Consider the following 21,707-nt stretch of genomic DNA (forward strand, 5'->3'; position numbering starts at 1 on the left):
GAAGAGTAGCTTATTAGTACATAATCAAATTAACTCTAGACTAAAAGCTATTCAGGAATTGCTTCCATAAAGCTTAAAAAGGTCCTTATGAGAGGTAAACTGTATCAAAATAACTTAACTGGATCCCACAATCCCAGAATAAAACCTCAGAATATTTTAAGGAATACAATAAAATCTAGTAACCAACAAAATTCACAGTGTCTGGCATCCAGTCAGAATTACCAGGCATGCACAAAAGTAAGAAGATATAACCTGTAACCAGGAGAAAAATGAATCAGTAGAAGCAAATCCAAAATAATACATAGGATAGAATTAGTAGACAAGAATATTAAAATAGCTATTATAAATACACTTCAGAGTTCAAGAAGATGGAAGAATGCATGAGCATGATAAGGAGGGAAATAGAAGATTATAATGATTAGCTCCTCTTAAAAGATTTTATTGGAGGGTTACATCAGGGTAATCTATTCTTATTTGATCAGTTCTCATGATCTTGTTATGCAGAATTCTGTGCTTATACTGAGGAATTTTGAGTAGCAAAATCACAGAAAGAAATAATGGTAATGATTGTGTATTATTGATTGTATTGGTCATTTATTGACAGCAGATGGGATCTGGGTGTTTTTGATGAGTTAATTTTTTACAATACGTGTAAATATGGCATTGCTTTGTATGTAAATACTTGATTTTGAATAGTATTCTTTATTAAAATTCTAAATAATTTGAAGATAAGACAAACTTTTTGAGTGTGAACAGAGCCATTTGCTATTATTCTCTGAAAGAGTCATATTTCTTGGGATTAAGGATTTCTAAAGACAAATTAATTTTGAAAGGTATAATACTTAATACATGATCCTGACATTTCTTTCCAGAAATCAAATTAGTTTATTCTCAACATACAAGTTTTCACAACCCTGTTAAAATGAGTTTATTCTCTGAACTTGTACAGAAACCTACATATTGCTAAAATGTTATCAAAAGACCTTTTAAAAAGTGCCAAGAAATGAATTATATATTTAGGTTTATTCTTAATACTAGCAGCAGGAAGAGCACATTGTGAGCTAAATTGGTTAATTGAAGTTGGAATCAGTACCACCTTTATACATAGATCACATACCAGAAGATAATTAAGAACTACATTAAGATAATCTTGAGGACCAATGTGCTCCAAATATTTTTGTGTGGAAAATGGCATAGAATTATATTTTATAGAACGTTAATCATGTGATTTGACTTAACATTACTTGAAAATAAAATTTTTAGTTATTAGCCACAAATTAAAGACAGAATACATAAGTAACAAAATTTTTTTCCAGTGACATAAAATTTCAAAATCTTATCTGTTGAACAAGTTAGAGTGTAATGCACCAAAGACTTTGCACAGGCAATCGTTTGACAGTCAGTTAAATCACCTAACCCTTGCTACTCAGAGTGTGTCTACTCAAAGCAATATCTGGCAGCTTCTTAGACATGCCCACTCCAGGCATCACCCCAGACCTGCTAAATTAGAGTCTACATTTTAATACTATATCCAGGTGATTAGTATGCACATTAAAATTTGAGAAGCGCCAAACAATTTCTTTTGGAGAGGGGTGAGCTCTTCTGGGGCAATACTGCATGGCTTTCTTTCTGAAAACATTTTTAGAAATTTTAACCCTCTTTATTTCCAGCTATTTCTCCTACACTTCTTCAACTTATGTCTCAGACTTTGGAAGTTAGGTTGCTTTATAGCAATTTACTACTTCACTGGTAGATAAAAAGATGGCAAAGGAATGCTTAATTCCTTTGTAGATTCTGAACACAGATTATTGTATAGTGAACATGTGCACTGGATCTTTTGTGTGGTGTGAATGTAGACTAATATTTAATTTCTTTGTGTATTTCACTTAAAAAGAAAATAAACTTTTGTATTTTATAGTAATTCAATTGTTTAATTACATAATACTTAACATCTTCAGTTTCTCTGAAGTCTTCTGTCTGGTGTAAACATCATTACTTAAGAAAGAATAAACGTTCTTGTTGAGGAAAGCCCCTGAACTTCCCTGTACATTCTTCCTGAGTGTCCCAGATTGGAAGACTTATCCATCTACTGATCTGAGCCACTTTCCCAGGAGAGTGGGCCTGGCTTTTTTGCAACAATATTTGCTGCTTGCTCAAAAAGTGCTGATCCCATGGCCCAAGGCTCCTCAATAGTAATGCAACCCTGAAGGTGCAGGTGTCATCTGAGTCCTTTGTGTTTCCCCCATGGGACTTTGGAGTAAGGGGAACTGACACAAATATATTCATGTTGCTTGCTGTGCCATAAGTAATAAAGGCCTTGGTTTCAGACCCATGAGTCTTGTGTCTTCTGCCAGCACCCTTGAAACAGTAGTGTGCTAACTTCTTAGCTTGCAGACTCCACAGTTCTTGAGAGTTGGGACCTGTTAAACTTGATCAACCTAGGATATGGTTTAACTTTTTTGCTATATTCTGTAGCACAGATGTTAAAGTTTTTATTGCAGATATTGATTTTTTTCTTTTACACTTTTAATCTTTCCCAACTAATGTACATTGCTGCTGTATTATTTAGAAGTAGGAGATTGATTAACTTTTCCTTGATGAACTTTGTGGCTTTTTTGCCAAATGTTGTAAAGAAAGATAGTGGCACCAATCTAAAATCTATTGGGTTGTTTGTTTTTTCTCTCTTTTCTCCTAATTTTTTTTTTTGGAGGGATAAATAGATCTGGGGGTCATTTCAGTCTCTTTCTTAGTCTCTTCAGTCTCTTTGTCAGGTGGTATGTTAGAGAAGCAAATAATGTCCGGAAAATAGAACAACTGTTTCTATAATTGGATCAAATTTGTGACTTAGATTCTTTAAAATTAAATTAATGCTGTGCTTGTATTCTAAGCCAAAAGATCCTTGATTTTAGTTGTAATTTTTAAATAACTCATTTTCGTTTGAGGAAGAAAGAATAATGAAGTACTTTTTATTGTTGTTGCTCTAGAAGTTTAAAAACAAGTCTCTTTTGTATAAGCAATTTCATTTCAATATTTTATTTCATTATTTTATTTTAATGTAGTTTATCTTCCTACTGACTTTTTAAAATGTATACACCTCTTTTAACTTATTAGATTTATTTGAAGTAAAATGAAGAATATGAGTTTCATAACTAAATATTTTTCTACCTCAAGAAAACAGTAGGATATACTGAATAAAATAGTTGAAAATGTAACTGCATTTCACTGTTTTAATTTACAGTAGTTTTAGATTCACATGCTGTTGTAAGAAATAATATGGAGAGATTTTGTGGACCTTTACCCCATTTCCCTCAATGCTAACATCTTGTAAAATGATAATACAATAATGCAACCAGAATATTGACCTTGATACAGTCAAGATATAGAACATCTCCATCAACACAAGGATCTCTGTATGTTCCTTTTGTAGCTACACCCAATTCTTACCTACCTCAGCCACCTTCTTAATCTCTGGTAATCACTAATCATTTCTTCAATTCTGTAATTCTATCATTTTAATGCTATATAAATGGGGTTATAGAGTTAGTATATAATCTTTCGGAATTTTTTGTTTTCACTTAGCACAGTTCTCTGAATATTCATTCAGGTTGTTCCATGTGTTGATATTTGTTCTTTTTTTATCTTCACCCAAGGGTATGTTTTAAAAAAAAAAAAAATGTTCTTATTGATTTCAGAGAGAGGAAGGGAGAGGGGGAGAGAGAGAGAAACATCAATTGAGAGAGAAACATGGATCAGCTGCCTCCTGCACACCCCCTTCTGGGGATTGAGCCCACAGCCCAGGCATGTGCCCTGACTGGGAATCTCATGGGCACCCTCCTGGTGCATGGGAGGATGCTCAGCCAACTGAACCACACCAGCCAGGCCTGAGGGTATGTTTATTGATTTTAGAGGGAAAGGAAGGCGTAGAGAGAGAGAGAGAGAAACATCAATCAGTTGCCTCCCATACACGCCCAACTGGAGACCCAACCCAAAACCTAGGTGTGTGCCCCGATCAGGAATCAAACCTACAAACTTTGGTGATGCTCCAACCAACTGACCCACCCAGCCAGGGCTATATGTGTTCTTTTTTTATTATTGAGTGTTATTACATGGTATAGATATACCACAGTTTGTTTAACCACCCATTTATGGACATCTGATTGTTCCCAGTTTGAGACTATTATGAATAAAGCTGCTCTAAACATTTGTATACAGGTTTTGTGTCGGAATAATTGCTTATTACTCTGGGAGAAATGCCCAGGAGTGCAGTTGCTGGCTTGTATAGTAGTTAAATGTTTATATTTTTAGAAATTGCCAAGCTGTTTTCTAGAGTGGCTGTATCATTTTACATTCCCACCAGCACTAGATGAGTGATCCAGTTTCTCTGCATCCTTACCAGCATTTGATGTCATCACTATTTTTTATTTTAGCCATTCTAGTAAATGTGTACTGATATTTCATTGTGGTTTTAATTTGCATTTCCCTAATGGCTATTGATGTTGACATCTTTTCATGTGCTGATTTGACATCTGTATATCCTCTTCAGGAAATACCTCAATGTCTTTTTGCCATTTTCTGATTGGATTGTTTGGGTTTTATTACTGTAACATTTTGAGAGTTCTTTATATATTCTAGATAATAGTTCATTTTCAGATATGTGGTTTGCAAATAGTCAATGCTCATTATTTTATGGAATTTGTATTTTCAAATTTGCCTACTTGTTAAAATTAATTTTTAACCCCAAATCGATACTTGTGGTGATATTACAGTCATTTGAAGGCATGCACAGAGTGGCAAAAATTTTGTCACCTGACATACACATTTCCAGCTGGGGTCAAACAAGGTGATGCTCTGCATTCTTGTTTTAATTCTCATATTGTAAACAAGTGTGCATTTCACAGATGATTTCATGCCATGCTTTTTGTATTTTTGTACTGTGATGCGTCTTACAGAGAAAATACCTGCTTTAGATAAGCTTTGTTCAGGCATGAGTGATAGTGCTATATTGGGCATGAGTTCAGTTCTAATGAATCACTGTATATTAAATAAGGGGACTTTAAACAGAAATATACATAAAACAAATTTATATATTGATCTGCTGATGATAATGTTGTTACCAGAGACTTGCAGGAATCTATATTTTAGTTTTCTCTTATTCAGTGGTCATGGAGAATTCATAGAACATAACTACTGTGAATAATGAGAATATATTGTATATTCTTTTCATCCTTTTAACAGCTCTTTCACAGAGCAAAATTTTTAATTCTAATGAAATTCAGCTTATCAATTTTTTCTTTTATGGATCATGCTTTTTATGTAAAATCTAAGGACTCTGTCTAGTCCTACATCCTGAATATTTTCTTCTGTTTTTTTTCTCTAGAAATTTTATAGCTTTATACTTCACATTTTGAATTAAGTTTTGTGTGCAGCGTGAGACAGGCTAAGGTTTTCTTGTTTGGTTGGTTGGTTTTGCCTATGGATATTCAATTACTCTGCTACCCATTTGTTAAAAAGACTATCTTTCCTCCATTGAACTGCTTTTCTATGTTTCTCAAAACTCACAAGGGCATATATGTGTATCTTATTTTGAGTTTTCTGTTCCGTTTCATTGATCTATATGTTTATCATTCTGCCGTACCACATCACTTAGATTGCTGTAGCCATATAGTAAGTCTTGAAATCTGGTAGACTGATCCCTCCCACTTTATTTTTCTTTTTCAAAATTGTTTTAATCTACTCTAGATCCTTTACTTCATATAATTTTTCTTATGTATTTTATATATTTTTAAAAATAATCTTGTTTATATCTAAAAAAAATCTTGCTCGGATTTTAATAGGGATTGCATTAACCTGCTTATCAATTAGTAGAGAATTGACATCTTTATTATGTTGAGTCTTACATGAACACAGTATTTCTTGTATTTCTTTATGTCTTTGATTTCTTTCATCAGTGTTTCATACTTTTCAGAATATAAGTCTTATACACATTTTGCTAATTTTACACCTGAGTATTTCATTTGTTTGAGTGGTTATAAATGGTATAGTATTTTTAACTTTAGCATTCATGTTTTCACTGCTATATTAAAAATATGATTGATTTTTGCAAGTTTATCTTATATCCTGCATTTCTTGCTGCACTTGCTTATTTATTCTAGGATTTTATTTTTTCTTGCAATATTCTTTGAGATATTTTGTGTAGACAAACATGGAATCTGCAAATAGGAACAGTTTTACTTCTACCTTTCTCATTTTCATATCTTTATATTCCTTTTCTTATTGCAGTGGCCAAAACTTCCAGCACTATGTTGAATAAGATGTTGAAAGTGAAAATTTTTGCCTTGTTCTTAGGCTAACAGAAAGCATTCATTCTTTTACCATTAAATATAATGTTAGCTGTTGGTTTTTTTGTGGAGACTTTCCATGATGTTGACTAATATAATTGAATATAATCTCGTTTTTTTGGCTTGTAATGGTGCCAACAGCTAGAATTTGTATAGTTATTAACATTAAATAATTTAAGTGCCCTAACAACATTATTCAAACTCTCCAAATACAGAGTAAAAATTTACCATTGTTTATACTAAAGACACTATGGAGAACGTTGTTTTATGTGTCCATGTTTACTCCCCTCGCCCCCCCCCCACATTGCTGCCTGATTCCTTAGAAATCTTTCTTTGGTCTTTCTACTATAATTGGTTATGCCTTAATCTTTTCATGTGCCCACTTTATAAAATCCTTTAAAGACAGAAATTAGTTTAGTAGTTGCTAGGTGCTAGGCAGAAAGAGGAAAAGGAAGTGACTGCTAATGGGCATGGATTTCATTTTGGGGTGATAAAAATGTTCAGGAATTATAGATTGGTGATAGTTACAGTACTTTGTGAATAGACCAAAAGCCACTAAATTATATACAATGAAAGGGTAAATTTTATTGTATGTGAATTATATCTTACATTTCTTAAAAAAGAGTAAATAACCACACAAAAAGTGCAGTTAGTGAAACTTACTGAGATAATAAATGAAGCCTATTTTAAGTATTTCATCGATTGTGAAAACTTATCCATCAATACGTCTAAGAAACTTGTTTTAAACACAGCCAAGCATATAATGATGGAAGATGATTTGACTTTTGGTGTGAGCAATATATACAGATCATGTATCAGACATGTACACTTGAAACCTATATGATCTTATTAACCAGTGTCACCCAATAAATTTAATTAAAAATAAATTTAATTTAAAAATAAATAAAAAGAAAAATGAACATATATTTAGGATTAATGATATACTGGACCACATCCTGATGCTTGCTTCTTTTTATTAAAAAATATATATCTTTATTTGATTTCAGAGAGAGGAAGGGAGATGGAGAGAGAGAGAGTTGAAACATCAGTGATGAGAGAGTTGTCATTGATCGGCTGCCTCCTGCACTGAGGATCGAGCCCACAACCCAGGCATGTGCCCTGACTAGGAATCGAACCTAGATCTGGATCCTAGGTCCATGCTCAACCGCTGAACCACGCCCGGCCCGGGCGATAATTACTTCTTTTAAAGTATATTAGCTTTCTTGATTCCCTATAAATCAGAATTTTACAAGTTATTTCTTTCAATCACTAAATGGAATTTTATGACTTTAAAAGAGTTGACATAGATTAAAAAAAACAACAACGGAACATTTTCTGGGCAGCACAAGGGCTTCTTTCTGTGAAATGGTTTGAATATTTTAGATATAAGGACCTCCGTTATTTAAGAAAGTTAAAATAAAATGCATTGGTCAGTAGACTACTAATGCATTGGTCATTAGATCACTAAAGAACCAGTGCTCTCTGAATGGAATTGACTCAATTCAGACATTTGATCTGCCCTTTCTAACCCTTGATAGCACTCCAAGATTTTGACGCTACGTGTGAGAATGCAAGATAAGCCTAAAACTTGGATTCTTTCTGAAGGTATAATGAGCTACCACCCCAGCCATTTGGCACATCACCCATGTTATTTTAGAAAAAAAAAAAAAAAAAAAAAGCCTTTCAGTGGAATGGGATTATTTTACTTTAGCAGTTTTCTATGTTATAAAGTTTAATTGCAAGTTTAAATGAACAGAAGTAAATTTGTGCCCATATGGCATTAAAGTATGTTAACTTTAGGGGAGAGAAATAATATGAATAATGCTTAGAGATGCTTTTCTGTGCCAGAAACAAAAGCATAACATTCTTAAAATTGTATTTTCACTGACTTGTACCTGTCTAAGAAAAGAATAATATGTTTTATGCTATTTTTTTTTCTTGGATCATGGGTTGTTCTAAAAGTAGAATAAGATTTGTAGCCTAGTAATGGTTTTACAACCATCAGAGTAGCTGGGCAAATAACCTATTGTAAATTTCCTACATGTCTATTGATGTCATTAAACACAAGCATATTGTATCTCAGAATCATTTAGTCATCTTCACTGTTACTGACAGTTGGTGCATTAGTTCATGTTAAATGGAATATCTCTTTAAACTATTCTTGGCATTTCCTAGATTAGATGAATTATGAATTTGATTATTAAAATTAACCTTTTATGTTCATCTGGTATGTTGTTCTGAGCCAATGTCCTTTTGTACTAAATCTTTATCTTTCTGTGCTCTGGAAGAAAATCTTTATTCAGGTAGTATTTAATGCAAAGTATATTTTGCATGAAATGTAGTTTGCAATATATTCAGTTTGTTTTTACATGCAAATATTTTACAAATATATCTTGCATGAGCCAGAAGGATGGGTTTGTTCTGAGTTTGTACATCTTTTTATTTCTTTCTTCCTTTCCTCTAAATTGATTAGAATTTCAAAAATAATAGAAATAAAAACTAGGCTAAATTCTATTACCAATAAAGATAAACTATATTTGACTTTCAAAATATATGCTAATTTATACACCCCCCCCCCCCCATCACTTCCCCATCTCAATACTCTCTAGGTTTTAAGAACATTTTGTTAAATTAGTTAAAGGAAAAAGATTCTAAAAAATCATGCTTGGCTATTATGTCATAGGCAGATGGAACTCCTCATTACACTCTTTATTTTATTCCTTTTCATGAATTTGTCAGTTTTGTGGGGGTTTTTTCCTTCTTATTTTTAAAGAAGATACTGCACAAATTGTTCCTTGAACCTCTTTTTCCTTTGGGGATGTACTTAACGCATCCACACACATCCATATTCGTGCATATGTGTGTGTGTGTGTGTGTGTGTGTGTGTGTGTTGTGTACAGACACATATGCCGTTGGGAATCTCTTTTTGGGTTGTGTACTGTCTGATCAGAACAGAGGGATTCTGATTATTTTACAGTGTAGTATGGAATTTAGAAAGAATTCTGGAACTTTATTCAGAATGAGTATTTGAGGTCAATATAACACCATTCAAAGTTTCATGGAATACTTTAGCTGAAACTATTATAAGCCACTGACTATAAGTTGATTTTAAAATATTTTCCGGTGCAGAAACTTATATTTGGCCATTTTTACCAATGAAATAGCCTGAAATAGAGGTTAACTGATTGCATGAGGTTATCATATCTTGAATTAGAAAGTCATATATTTCAAGGGCATTTGAACACCTTTGTCAGAAGTAACTTTTTCAAGGAGGCGGAGAGGATGTAACTTGGAGGGAATTCTAGTTTGTGAAAAGGTTTACAGGCATTGGGTTTTCCAAATCTAAGATTAAGTATGGGTTTTGATTGCTAATAAATATGTAGACTATATTATATAAAAAGACTATGTGTGCTTTGTAGCTCTGCTTGGGATCCTGTAATATCTTCTTGAATACAGAATAACTAGTTGAAGCTATGTCAGAATTCTTAAAAAACATATTCTGGGTTCATCTGTACTAATTTCCCATCTAGCTTCTAGAACAATTGTCTTCCTGTTATACTAATGTTAAAATCAACTGAGGGACACAACCAGTGTATCAAAATATTTGTTTGCTAAATCCTAAAGTGGGTTAGCTAGATATCTTTTGGAGCTTGACACAAATCACTCAAACAACTTATCTTTAGTAATGGTTGATTTGGTAGAAAAATATAGTGTGCGTATTGACAATTGGGGAGTAAAAACAGCTGGCAGCTTCAGCTGGCACACAGAAACTAGAGGTGAAAGGTTCAGTCAGGAATTATATAGCCTATGAAATAATAAAGACCTATCCTATTTATTGGTTTACTTTTTAGTATCTGTCTCCTGAGAGCAGATGCCTGTATTTTCTCTTCTATATCTCCCATGCCTGGATCAATGACTGGCACATAGCAGCTTCTCAATAAATATTTGTCAGTTGAGCAAACTACCTGACAGAGAGCGTGAATTAGGCTTCTCTTTGAGCAATGCTACATTCATTGCTGTAATGAATACTTTATGTAGAGGGTTAAGAATTATTTTTGTTTGCTTTCAAACAGGATATTACTAAGTTATCTCAGATCATAATTATTTCTTAGAAAGTAATTGCAAATTAATGTATTTGTAAATGAGAAACATGTTCAAAGCATCAGTTGCTTGAATAGTAAAGAATAGTGAAATGGGAAAATCTAATTTTAGGAAAGCAATTTCTTTTTCAGATTTGTAACATTGGAAGTCAATGGTTGTAGAACAATTTCGTAGACCCCAGAATGCAGGCTGATCTTTGAGATGTTGGGAAGCCTATGCAAGAATTCTGATTTGGATTTGTGAACCTGTGAGAATTTGAGACACCTCAGTGACCTGTGCAATCCCTAGATCTTAGAACTAGTCCAACCTCTAGCTGTCTGCATTATCATATAAACTTTAGCTCCATAAACAGTGCACTTCCCATAAGTTTTGAAAGGCTGCTGCCCATTGTTCTAGTGATTTCATAAAGATATCTGTTCGTATTTTAAAACCCCTGTGTATATCTGTGGAGAAGCAGTTATTAATTTATTTCTTCTAAGGACAGAAACTTACTTAATGCCTAGACAGTGTATATATGTATGCATGTCTGTGTATATAATTTAGGTAGGTAGATAGATACAGATACAGGAATATAGATAATATATTATTAGATTAAAACTGTCACATCATTCCTATTTAGTGATAGTTTCTGAATAGTTCCAAAGGTGATGTGGGCTGACAGTCTATAATGTTCCTATAGTTGGTTAAGAAGAGACTTAGTCTCCACGTATTTGATAATTCTTCAAGCACTATGCATCTATTTAGGGAAAACCATTTGGAAGAAAATGAGGAAGGGACCATAGTTACTGTGATTTTGTCTCCAAATCACTGCATGCTCAACATGGTACTTCAGAGTTTCTTTTAGTTCCAGCCAATCTTCTTTTGTGTTTGTAATGATATAGGACAGGGCTATGAGATTTTTATATATATCATAAATTATATATATATTTGTGATAAGAACACTTAACATGAGCTCTACCCTCTTGAAAATTTTTTAAGTGCACAATACAGTATTGTTACCATAAGCACTATTTGTACAACAGATCTCCAGAACTAATTAATCATGTAAAACTGAAACTATATACTCATTGAATAGCAACTTCTCATTTCCCCCTTCCCCAACCTCTGGCAACTACCATTTTATTCTCTATTTTTCTGAGTTTGTTTCACTCAGCATAATGGCCTCCAGTTTCATCCATGTTGTCACATATGACTGAATTTCCTTCTTTTCTAAAGCTGAGTAATATTCCATTGTATATATATACCACATTTTCTTTATGCATCCTCTATCCATTGATTAGCATTTGGGTTGGTTTCCTATCTTCTCTATTGTAATAACTCTGCACTGAATGTGGGAGTGCAGATACCTTAGAGATCCTAATTTCTGTTCATTTGGATATATACCCAGAGTAGGACCGTTGGGTCATAATTCTATTTTTAACTTTGTAAAGAACCTTTTTACTGTTTCCATAATGTTTTACACCATTTTACATTCCCACCAACAGTGTCCAAGGTTTCCAGTTTCTCAAATGACTGTGATTATCACCCTGTGATTTTCTCCAGATATATATAAATTTTTTTCAGTATGCATCTGCTTCAGATGGCCTGTGCTTATTTTGTTATAATTCTTTCCAAATAATTTATGAAAGTGATTTACATGTATCAATAGTGAAAACACCTTACACTTTAAAACTGATTTTCTTTTTTTGAAGCTTTTTTATGTGCATTATCACATTAATTCTTATAGATATAAATATAGATTTCATTCTTATGTGTGATCAGTCTCCTCTTAGAGTTGTTCCTGTGAATTTTCTAAGAAACTATTGTACATTTTAAATTTGAGCTGTATTGTCCAAACTAGTCTCTCTGCAAAATTGTACGCCACTTACATTGTAAAATAACTTGGAAGTTCTTGTTTTATTAACATAGCTTTGTAATTCATAACTTTTGAAGGTATACTTCCACTAACATTTTTATGTCAGTGCATTTATAGAATTGAGCAAAAGATTTTATAGTAGATGATGTGAATATTTTACTTTAAGTCTGCAATGCAAAAGAACAACAAAAAATGTGTGGGGAATTCTGTTATGATCTAGCAAGTCTGTAGCTTTAATTTGAATTCACTAAAGAGAGTGGACTTCATAGATTTACAGTTAATGAGCCATTTTTCTTAAAGTATTCTGTCACTGTGGGATTGAATACAGTTAGAACTGACAGTTGGAAATATGCTGAGATAGGGAAATAAAAAACAGCTGTCTCTCTGGGCAAATGCTACCAGCTGGTGAGGCTCGCCAAAGCAAAATATTTTATATAATAAAATAGCTTTCAGATATTAAAGTTGCATATTATATATTTAAGGTAATTGTTTTTAGTTTGTTTGCTTTTGTCAAGCCAAAATACTAAGATTTTTTTTTTAGTTTAAGAAGTTTTCTATTTTAATGACAACTAATCTCTTTAGTATGTATTCATTAAACTAATATATATGCCTTCAGAGTTTACGTTTTGAAATTGTGTAGGACTCACTGGAAAAGTGTTTTTGTTTCTTATATGAACTTTAGAAGTAAAACCAGTTTTTTCTTGTTAGGTATTTCTAGAATGAAATCTATTTCTTAAATGTCTTGAATTGTGTTAGAGATGAATCATTATGGTCTCGTACTCTAAGGTAAGGTTTATACCTCTGAACATATAGTTCCTTCTCTTCCAAAAGCTTAAACTCTAGTGGCAAAGACAGATCTTGGAAAAGACATTATTAATAATCTAAGTGTTGGGAAGGAGTAATACAAAATTCTTAGCTACATCTTGAAGATAGGTTGGAATGCCAGGCAAGGAAGATGTTGAAGCTAGATAAGCAAAGAATGGGCCAGCATTCCAGGCAAAGCAAAGTCATTTGCAAAAGCTCCGAGGTGAAAAAGACCCTTATGCTTCTGAGTTGTTAAAAAGTCGGTGTGATTACACAATACAGAGAGAATGATGAAAAGAGCTGGTATAGGATGAAATTTGAGAAGTAGGCAGGGGCCAGATCTGGTAGGCCTTGCTGGATTTAAGGACTGTGGCATTATCCTTACTTATAGCACTGGGAAGCTATTAGATTTGCATTTTTAAAGGAGTCATGGGTCTGCTAGCAGTAGATATGATCTGGAGGAAGTCTGCTATATTAGATATAGCAGTAGGCGGCTTCAGATGCAATCCAAAGAAGAGATAATAAATCTGTTGATAGACTAGAATGGTGACAGTAGAGATGGGGAGATCTGGGATCTCCCAATATTAGCTTGAGGGGCTTGAAGGGACAGAAGAAGGACAAGGAGTCATTACATTCGGGCTTGCAGTGTGAGCAGTTAGGTGGATGGTAGTGCCCCTTACGAAGCTGGTGAACACACTGGAGGATATGTAGGTTTGGACAAGTGTAGATGGATTCAGTTTGAACATACTGAATTTGAGGTGCCTGTGAAATCACTGCAAGGAGATATTTGTAGTTAGTTGGACACATTTATAAGTCTGTGTCTCTGGTAAGCTATTTAAGAGTCTGGTTAGTGAGAGGAAAGGATGGCTTTAAGGAGGACTCTTCTTTAGAACAGGTAAAAGGAAAATGTGTGAGCAAGTGATCTGAAGCTGATGTAAATGAAGGACAGCTGGGGATAGACTAGAACTCCAGGGAATGCTAATGGAAGTTGGAGGAATGAATTTTATTTCAAAGATATGCTGAAAAAGCAGTTACTTCAAAAGACTTTTTAAAAGTTTAGAATGTACCCACTAAGAATGAAGTAGAAAAGGTTTTAAGGGGAAAAGTAAGGATGAGATGAAGATGATTTTAGTGAAATTTAAGATGTAGTTCTGACTTAAGAGGATGTACACGCAGGGTAAATGTTCTTTAGTTCCAATTAGACAACTCATTGCCATTCATGTCATAGTCTCTTTAACGTAAAGAACCTAGAGGAGCCCTTTTAGGCTTCACCAAACTGACATTGAATCATATTAAACCTTAATTATTAAGAAATTTTTTCTCTTCCTCCTTCTTTCCGTCCCTCCCTCCATCTTTCATCCTCCTTTTCTACTCTCCCTCCCTCCGTCCCTTCCCAGGAGGAAGCTAAGAGGAAATGTAGAGTTTTGGTCAATGGCACATAAGAAGAAAATATGTTTTTCTTTTTTAAATAATTAGGTAACTTGCAGGGTGGAAAAAATCATTTTAAATGATTTCTAAGTTCCAAGGTATTAACTTTGTGTAAATTTAATTTGCATAGGATTTAATAAACAATGCTTAAGGTTATGTATGTTTTTCTTAGTGAATATTTTTGTGAAGCATTAAATAGTTCAAAAGACCTTACTAAACTGGTTCATCCGCACAATGGAACACTGACTAGTGAAGAATAAAGAAGGTCTCTGTTACTGAGAGGGTAGGTCATTGTGTATTTAGTCTGCTATAAGAAAGAGAAGATGATAAGAATACATTGTGCAACACAGTGTGTGCAGTATGCTGTCTTTTTTAAGAAAGGGAGGGAAATAATACATTTTTATTTGCTTATACTGGCACTAAGAAACACTGGAAGGTGCATAAGAAACTAGTAAGATCAACAATAGGGGTCAGAATGCAGGGCATACAATGGAGGAGGGTAGGGGTAGGAGGGAGGACATCTCAGTGTCTATTGTGTTATTATTGTTTTCATGTTTAAATCTTGTGAATTTATTTTCAATACAAAAATTAATTTTTAAAATATTTTTAAATGTATTGCTTTTGTTTTTTTATAAGCTGAAAAGTCACATGTTTGCAAGCACTACCAGATATTTTTCATTCATTCATTGTTCATGTATTGTGCATCAACAGTGTGGTTGATGCTACAATAAAGTATAATATATGTAATTCTTATAAAGGGCTCACTTTGGTGGGCCAATGAGAATGTGAGGTAATCACTGTGGAATGCTAAATGTTCTTAAGAAAGGCACAGCTGTTGGGCAGAATCAGTGAAAATTCAGGTAGGAGGTAGCATTTGAATTACCTTTTTGAGCAATTGTAGAAAAAAGGGAAAAGTTAAGGGAACTTTAGGTGGGGGGTGAACATAGGCACAAACATGGCAAACTATAGGACTTGCTCCAGAATTCCTTGCTTTTGACAAGCAGTATGAATGAAAATCATCCTAGAGTATAGCTGTGGTCTTGTAACATTTCAAGAAATTAAAATGTTTTGATGAAAGCAAATTGTTGTTACCCTGTTTGTCATTTGCCACATTTTCATTGAAATTCTTGTGGAAATATAGGCAGTGTCAGTAGCACCTGAACTAGGAATATGTACAGTATGGGAAATTTTAAAATAACATTTCGTTCTGATATAATTTCACACAGAATAGTTGAGTGATTACAAAGATCATATATATTATATATTACTTATATAATTTTTTTCTGAACCATTTGAGAGTAAAGTTAGAAACTTTATTCCCTTTTACCTCTAATACATTGGTGTATATTTCCTAAGAACATTCTCTTCATAATTACAGTATAGTTATCAGAATCGGGAAATTTTACATTGATTCATTATTACCAATCTACAAGCCATGTTTAAAGTTTGCAAATTGTCACATAATGTACTTAATTACTGATATTCCTCTAGTCCAGGATTAAATCTAGGTTCACACTTTGTATTTAGTTGTCACGCCTCTTTATTCTCCTTTAATGTGAAACCATTCCTTAGCCTTTTTAAATCTTTCTTGACATTGACATTTTTTGAAGTATAGGACATTTATAGAATGACCTTCAATTTGAGCTTGTCATACGTATTCTCATAAATAGATTTAGCTCATGCGTGTGTGTTTTGTTTTTTGCTTGTTTATTTGTTTTTTGTTTTTATTTAATTTTATTTTTGTTTAAAATATTACAGATGTCCCTTGTTCTCCCCAATGACCCGTTCCATCCTGTCCCTTCCGCCACCCCAGTCCCTCTCCCCACCATTGTCCGTGTCCTTGGGTTGTGCATATATGCATATAAATTCTTCGGTTACTCTCTCCCCCTCCATCCACCCGCCCTCCTCCATCCCTCTGACATTCGTCAGTCTCATCTATGCTTCAATATCATTGAATCTATTCTGTTTATCAGTTTATTAAGTTCTTTAGGTTCCACATATAAGTGAGATCGTGTGATGTTTGTCTTTCTCTGCCTGGATTATTTCACTTAGCATAATATTTTCCAGATCCATCCATACTGTCCCAAAGGGTACGAGATCCTTCCTCTTTACAGCTGCATAGTATTCCATGGTGTGAATGTCCCACAGCTTTTTCATCCACTCATCTACTGATGGGCACTTGGGCTGTTTCCAAATCTTAGCTATTGTAAACTGTGCTGCTATGAACATCGGGGTACATATATTCTTTCTGATGAATGTTTCAGGATTCTTAGGATACATTCCTAGGAGTGGAATCACTGAGCCAAATGGCAGCCCCATTTCTAATTTTTTGAGGAACCTCCATACTGTTTTCCATAAAAATCCTGGAAGAAAACATAGGCAGTAAAGTCACAGACATCCCACGTAGTGGACTTTTCACTGATACATCTGCTAGGGCAAGAGAAACAAAAGAAAAAATAAACATATGGGACTACATCACACTGAAAAGCTTCTGCACAGCAAAGGAAAACAGCCTTAAAATACAAAGGAACCCCACGGTCTGGGAAAACATATTTGCCAAGGATGAATCTGATAAGGAGCTAATTTCCAAAGTGTACAAAGAACTCATAGTACTCAGCAAGAGGAAGACAAACAAGCCAATTAAGAAATGGGCAAAGGACTTGAATAGATACTTCTCCATAGAGGACATACGGATGGCCAAGAGACACATGAGAAAATGCTCAACATCTCTAATCATCAGAGAGATGAAAATTAAAACCACAATGAGGTATCACTTCACACCTGTCAGAATGGCTCCATCAATAAATCAACAACCAACATGTGCTGGCGAGGATGTGGAGAAAGGGGAGCCCTGGTACACTGCTGGTGGGAATGCAGACTGGGGCAGCCACTATAGCTCATGTGTTTTTGACACAAGTACCTTAAATGTGATCTTGTCCTCCATACATGATATCAAGAGTACACAATTTTGGTTTGCTCCAATATGGTGATGTCTGCCAGGTCCTACCATAGAGTTACTATTATTTTACTCTCTATAATTTTTAGTAACTTGGGATAAAATACTTGAGACTATGTTCTTTATGAAACTTTCCACCTATTAATTTTAGCATCTATTATTGATTTTCTAACTTCTACCTATTAATTTTAGCACCTATTGATGATTAACTAACTTCAATATGCATTAGTTGGCATTCTGCTGTAAGAAAGAGCTTTCTTTTCCCTTTCCTTTTTACTTTATATAATTATGGAATCATTGATTCTAATCTTACTTGATGGGTTATATAATCCATTGCTGTCATTATTTTGATGCCTCAGTGATTCCAGATTTGGCCAGACGGCTTCTCATCAAGCAGGTTTTGTGTTCTTTCAACATTTATTCATCACTCAGTATTTTCTTGTTTTTTGGTGCAAAATTTTATTTTCTGACTTATCTTGCACTTTCTGTACTCCACGCCCTGAATCAGCCTTTTCTCCTCAGATGCTTGGGTTTCCTTCCATCTTCAAAACCAGGATGGCCAATTGGGCCTTCTCACTTTGCATCTTTCTGACACACTGTTTTTCCATAATCTTCCACTTTTAAGGATTGATATGATTAAATTGGATCCACTCGGATAATCTCCTCATCTTGGGTTCTTAACATTAACCATATCTCCAAAGTCTCTTTTACCATATGACATAACCTATTAACAGGTTCTGGAAGTTAGGATGTGGATATCTTTGGGTTGCCATGCTTCTGCCTACCACAGACAGTAATACTACTTGGTGCCTGACTTTGCTGAATTAATTTTCTTTTTCTGTTTAGAATTCGTTCAACCAATTTCCTCCTTGATTCAGTGAATATAGAAGAGGTGTTAGGATTCAGAGTCACAATAATACTGTATTAGATACAATATCTATAGGTAACTTATAAGGAAAACAGATTCCAGAAATATTGAAAACAGAATACATGCGCACAGAGTATTGCTTTAAAAAACAGGAAGTCCTTGTTTATGAGTTTATATTAACAGGTCCTAATTCATAGTATTAAGGTTCATAGTTATTCACACAGCAACAGGAAGTAATCTATTACAAATAATTAATAAAGAGTCTCTTAATTTAGTATAAAAACATTCCAAAATAGAGAGATACTCATTCAAAACAAGAAGTGATAATGATTTATGTGAATTTTGATAATGAATAACATTACATCTTAATGTGTTCTTTCTTTCCTACCTAGATCATCACGAAGTATGTATATGAGCTCCTGGAAAAGGACTGTAATTTGAAAAAAATCTCTATTCCAGTAAGTCAAATTTTTAAAAATGTTTATACTTCCAGATAAAATCGTTTTTAATTCAGAAGAAAACTTTTGTTTTTTATCAACTGTGATAAGTTTAAATGTTAAGGTCCTAGTGTTTTGATATTGATAAAGATGACATTAAACTCCTGTCAGTATACTTCATCTCAGACCTACTATGTGCAATGAGATGAGGTATACTACAAAATAGACACAGGAATGTCAAGTACAGCATGGAGAATATAGCCAGTGATATTGTTATAATTGTTTATGGTGCCATGTGGGTACTTGAAATGACAGGGGGAGCACTTTGTAAGGTGTATGATTGTCTGGCCACTAGGCCGTATGTCTGAAACTAATGCAAAATAATGTTGAATTTAAACTGTAATGGGGGGAAAAATGAAATATGTATAGGTAAATAAACACTAATACCTAACTTAAAAAGTGATTGCAATTTTTTTTAAAAAATGATAATGCAATTGAAAGGACTACCTTCTACCATTTCCCATGTCATTGATATAATTTATTTTTACTTATTTATTTGAAGGGAGGTGGTACACTGAAATGACCTTTATATGTATGTATTCTTAATGAAAACTCAGCTTAATAGATTACTATTGTTTGAAGATAAATGGACTTGGAACAGCCATTTCCAAACTTTAGTTAATAAAAAAAAACCATTTTATTCATATAGAAATTTTACTGTTGAAAGTTAGCATTAGCTTTATATGAGTAAGTTATGGTTACCAACTGCAAAGTCAGAGTTCTGTTAAATTGACATGGTATTAGCCAGTAACCAGCCCAGATATTGCCCTTACTTCTAAAGCATTAGCACCATTACATTATTCAGTTCAGTTTCTTTGCAACTGAATTTTCCTTGAATTTTCTAATGTTCTCATATTTTTGAAGTCAACATTTCGGGATGTTTAAGTAAAACTTTATTCACTTATTCATGGCCACCCTAATTTATAGCCCCTTAAAATTTTTGGAACATTATAATTACAAAACCACATTTTTATCTTCTGAAAATAAGTACTCTTCAAATTTTAAAGGGAATACTGTGGGATTTAAATTACCAACATTTCATGGCTTAAAAAATTGACTAAGTTCCTTGGTAACTGGATTTAGTCAAGTAGTAAAAAGAAACCGTGATCAGCCCCTCCTGGAAAGGCCAGAGCTACAGCATTTTTCATTAAGATAAACAGATGCCATTTCCATAGCCATTCCAGGACCCATGAAGGCCTCACTGACTTTAAGAGGCATTTTGATTTGGGCGTGTTTGGTACCCTCTGGTAAATGAATGACTAGAAGCTTCTGTGGCCTCTTCTTTGTTTACACACTGACAACTTTGCTTTTTAATTTTTTCCTTTTTATTATCACCATTTTCCTTTTTTTCAGCCACTTTACCTGAGTCATTCCTCTGTTTTCATGTAATGTTCTTAGGACACTGGAATTACCTAGACTTGGTGTTCTCTCTTCTTCTTCTCCTTGTGACTTCAGTCATCCCTGCTGTCACTGTAGCTTGTTTACTAGGACATCTGCAATTGAAGCTAATATCATTCGGCTACACTTCATCTCTCTTCCTGCATGCTTAATTACTCGTAATAAAGACACAGTTACATCATTTTATTTCTTAGCATTGTGTAGCTCTTTTTAAATTCTTTATAATTACATATTAGTTTAATATTCAATATATGCTTTCTGAACCAGGCAAGTTATAACCAGTTATAGGATGCATTATTTAGTTAAATACCTTTTATCTAAAGGAAGCCATTGGTGCTTGATAAGATTTCTTATTCCCAAAGTTTATTCATTCCTTTATTTACTGAGTTCCTACGACATGCCAGCCTCTCCTTTAGGCACTGAATGTAGCTAGATAGAAACAGAAAAGTTTGTGCCTTTCTAAACTAACATTCCGGTAAGAGAGCAGAGGGTTAATAAACAGTTATGCAAACAAATATATAAAGTAAAGCATCTAGTATATTAGACTGTAGTATGTGCTATGGAGGAAAATAAAAGAGAGAAAGGGACTAAGGAATTCTTGGGGTGGTATTTACTAAACGGGGTGGCCGGGGAAGGCTTTACTGAGAAGGTGGTATTTTTTCTTAAGCCCTTTGGCCATGCTCTTTTTGCTGAAATAATTGCCCTTTGTGTTCTGTTTACAAAAAATTCTAAGCATCTGTTACTGAGACCAATCTGATTGTCTTAGAAGTAGAGGAATGTTATTTTTTTTTCTCTTCCCAGGAATAGTGACTGGGAATGTTTGGAATCCAGGGAGTTTTTTGGTATCTAGAGCTTTTGTCTATTTCTTATTTTGATAACTGTATGAATAACTGTACGAAGGGAAGAACTGTTGCATTACCTAGCAGGTGGGTTGACCCACTCTATTCAAGGTCTGTTACCAGCCACCAGGCTGCACAAAGGCCTCCATCCTGGTTGCTTGCCACTGCTGATGTGGAATACCACTGAGCACGGGCCATGGCCCGGGTAGTAAATGACTGGGGAGTCATTCTTTTTTAAAAGTCTTTTGAGTCTTTCAAATCTAAATCATACACCATCTAGTTTAAACCTAAATATGAAGTACAATTAAAATGAATAAAAATATTTAATTTCCATGGCATAGGTGACTAGTACATAAAATAAGATTATAAGAGTATGCAAACAATATTCCCTCATTAAATAATTGTTATATAACCTTGTGTTCATACTCTGAATGAAATTTTAAAGTCCATTTACATAGAACAGTAGATTTTTGAATTTTTAAATAGTTCCCTCTCCCACCTTTTAAAAGCTTAGTGGTATTTCTGAATAATATATGATTTTCCAATAGGTGTATCCTCCAATTGGGTCTTTCTGTTTTCTATCTTAGCTACAGTAAACTTCTATTATAGAATTATAGACTTAA

At 33.9% G+C, this 21,707-nt stretch overlaps 1 protein-coding gene across 5 annotated transcripts in view; it reads left to right on the plus strand.

The window, feature by feature from the left end:
- The window catches only part of ARB2A (ARB2 cotranscriptional regulator A), a 308,143-nt gene that overhangs the window by 47,319 nt on the left and 239,117 nt on the right, over positions 1-21,707 (plus strand). For all 5 annotated transcript variants that reach the window (XM_081132496.1, XM_081132498.1, XM_081132499.1 and 2 more), the window contains one exon: positions 18,743-18,808. In XM_081132496.1, the coding sequence (XP_080988622.1) occupies positions 18,743-18,808 (66 nt within the window). The remainder of the gene's footprint in view (positions 1-18,742; positions 18,809-21,707) is intronic.

This window comes from Miniopterus schreibersii, assembly GCF_964146895.1.
Source record: "Miniopterus schreibersii genome assembly, chromosome: 3".
In the NCBI taxonomy this organism is placed as follows: Eukaryota; Metazoa; Chordata; class Mammalia; order Chiroptera; family Miniopteridae; genus Miniopterus; species Miniopterus schreibersii.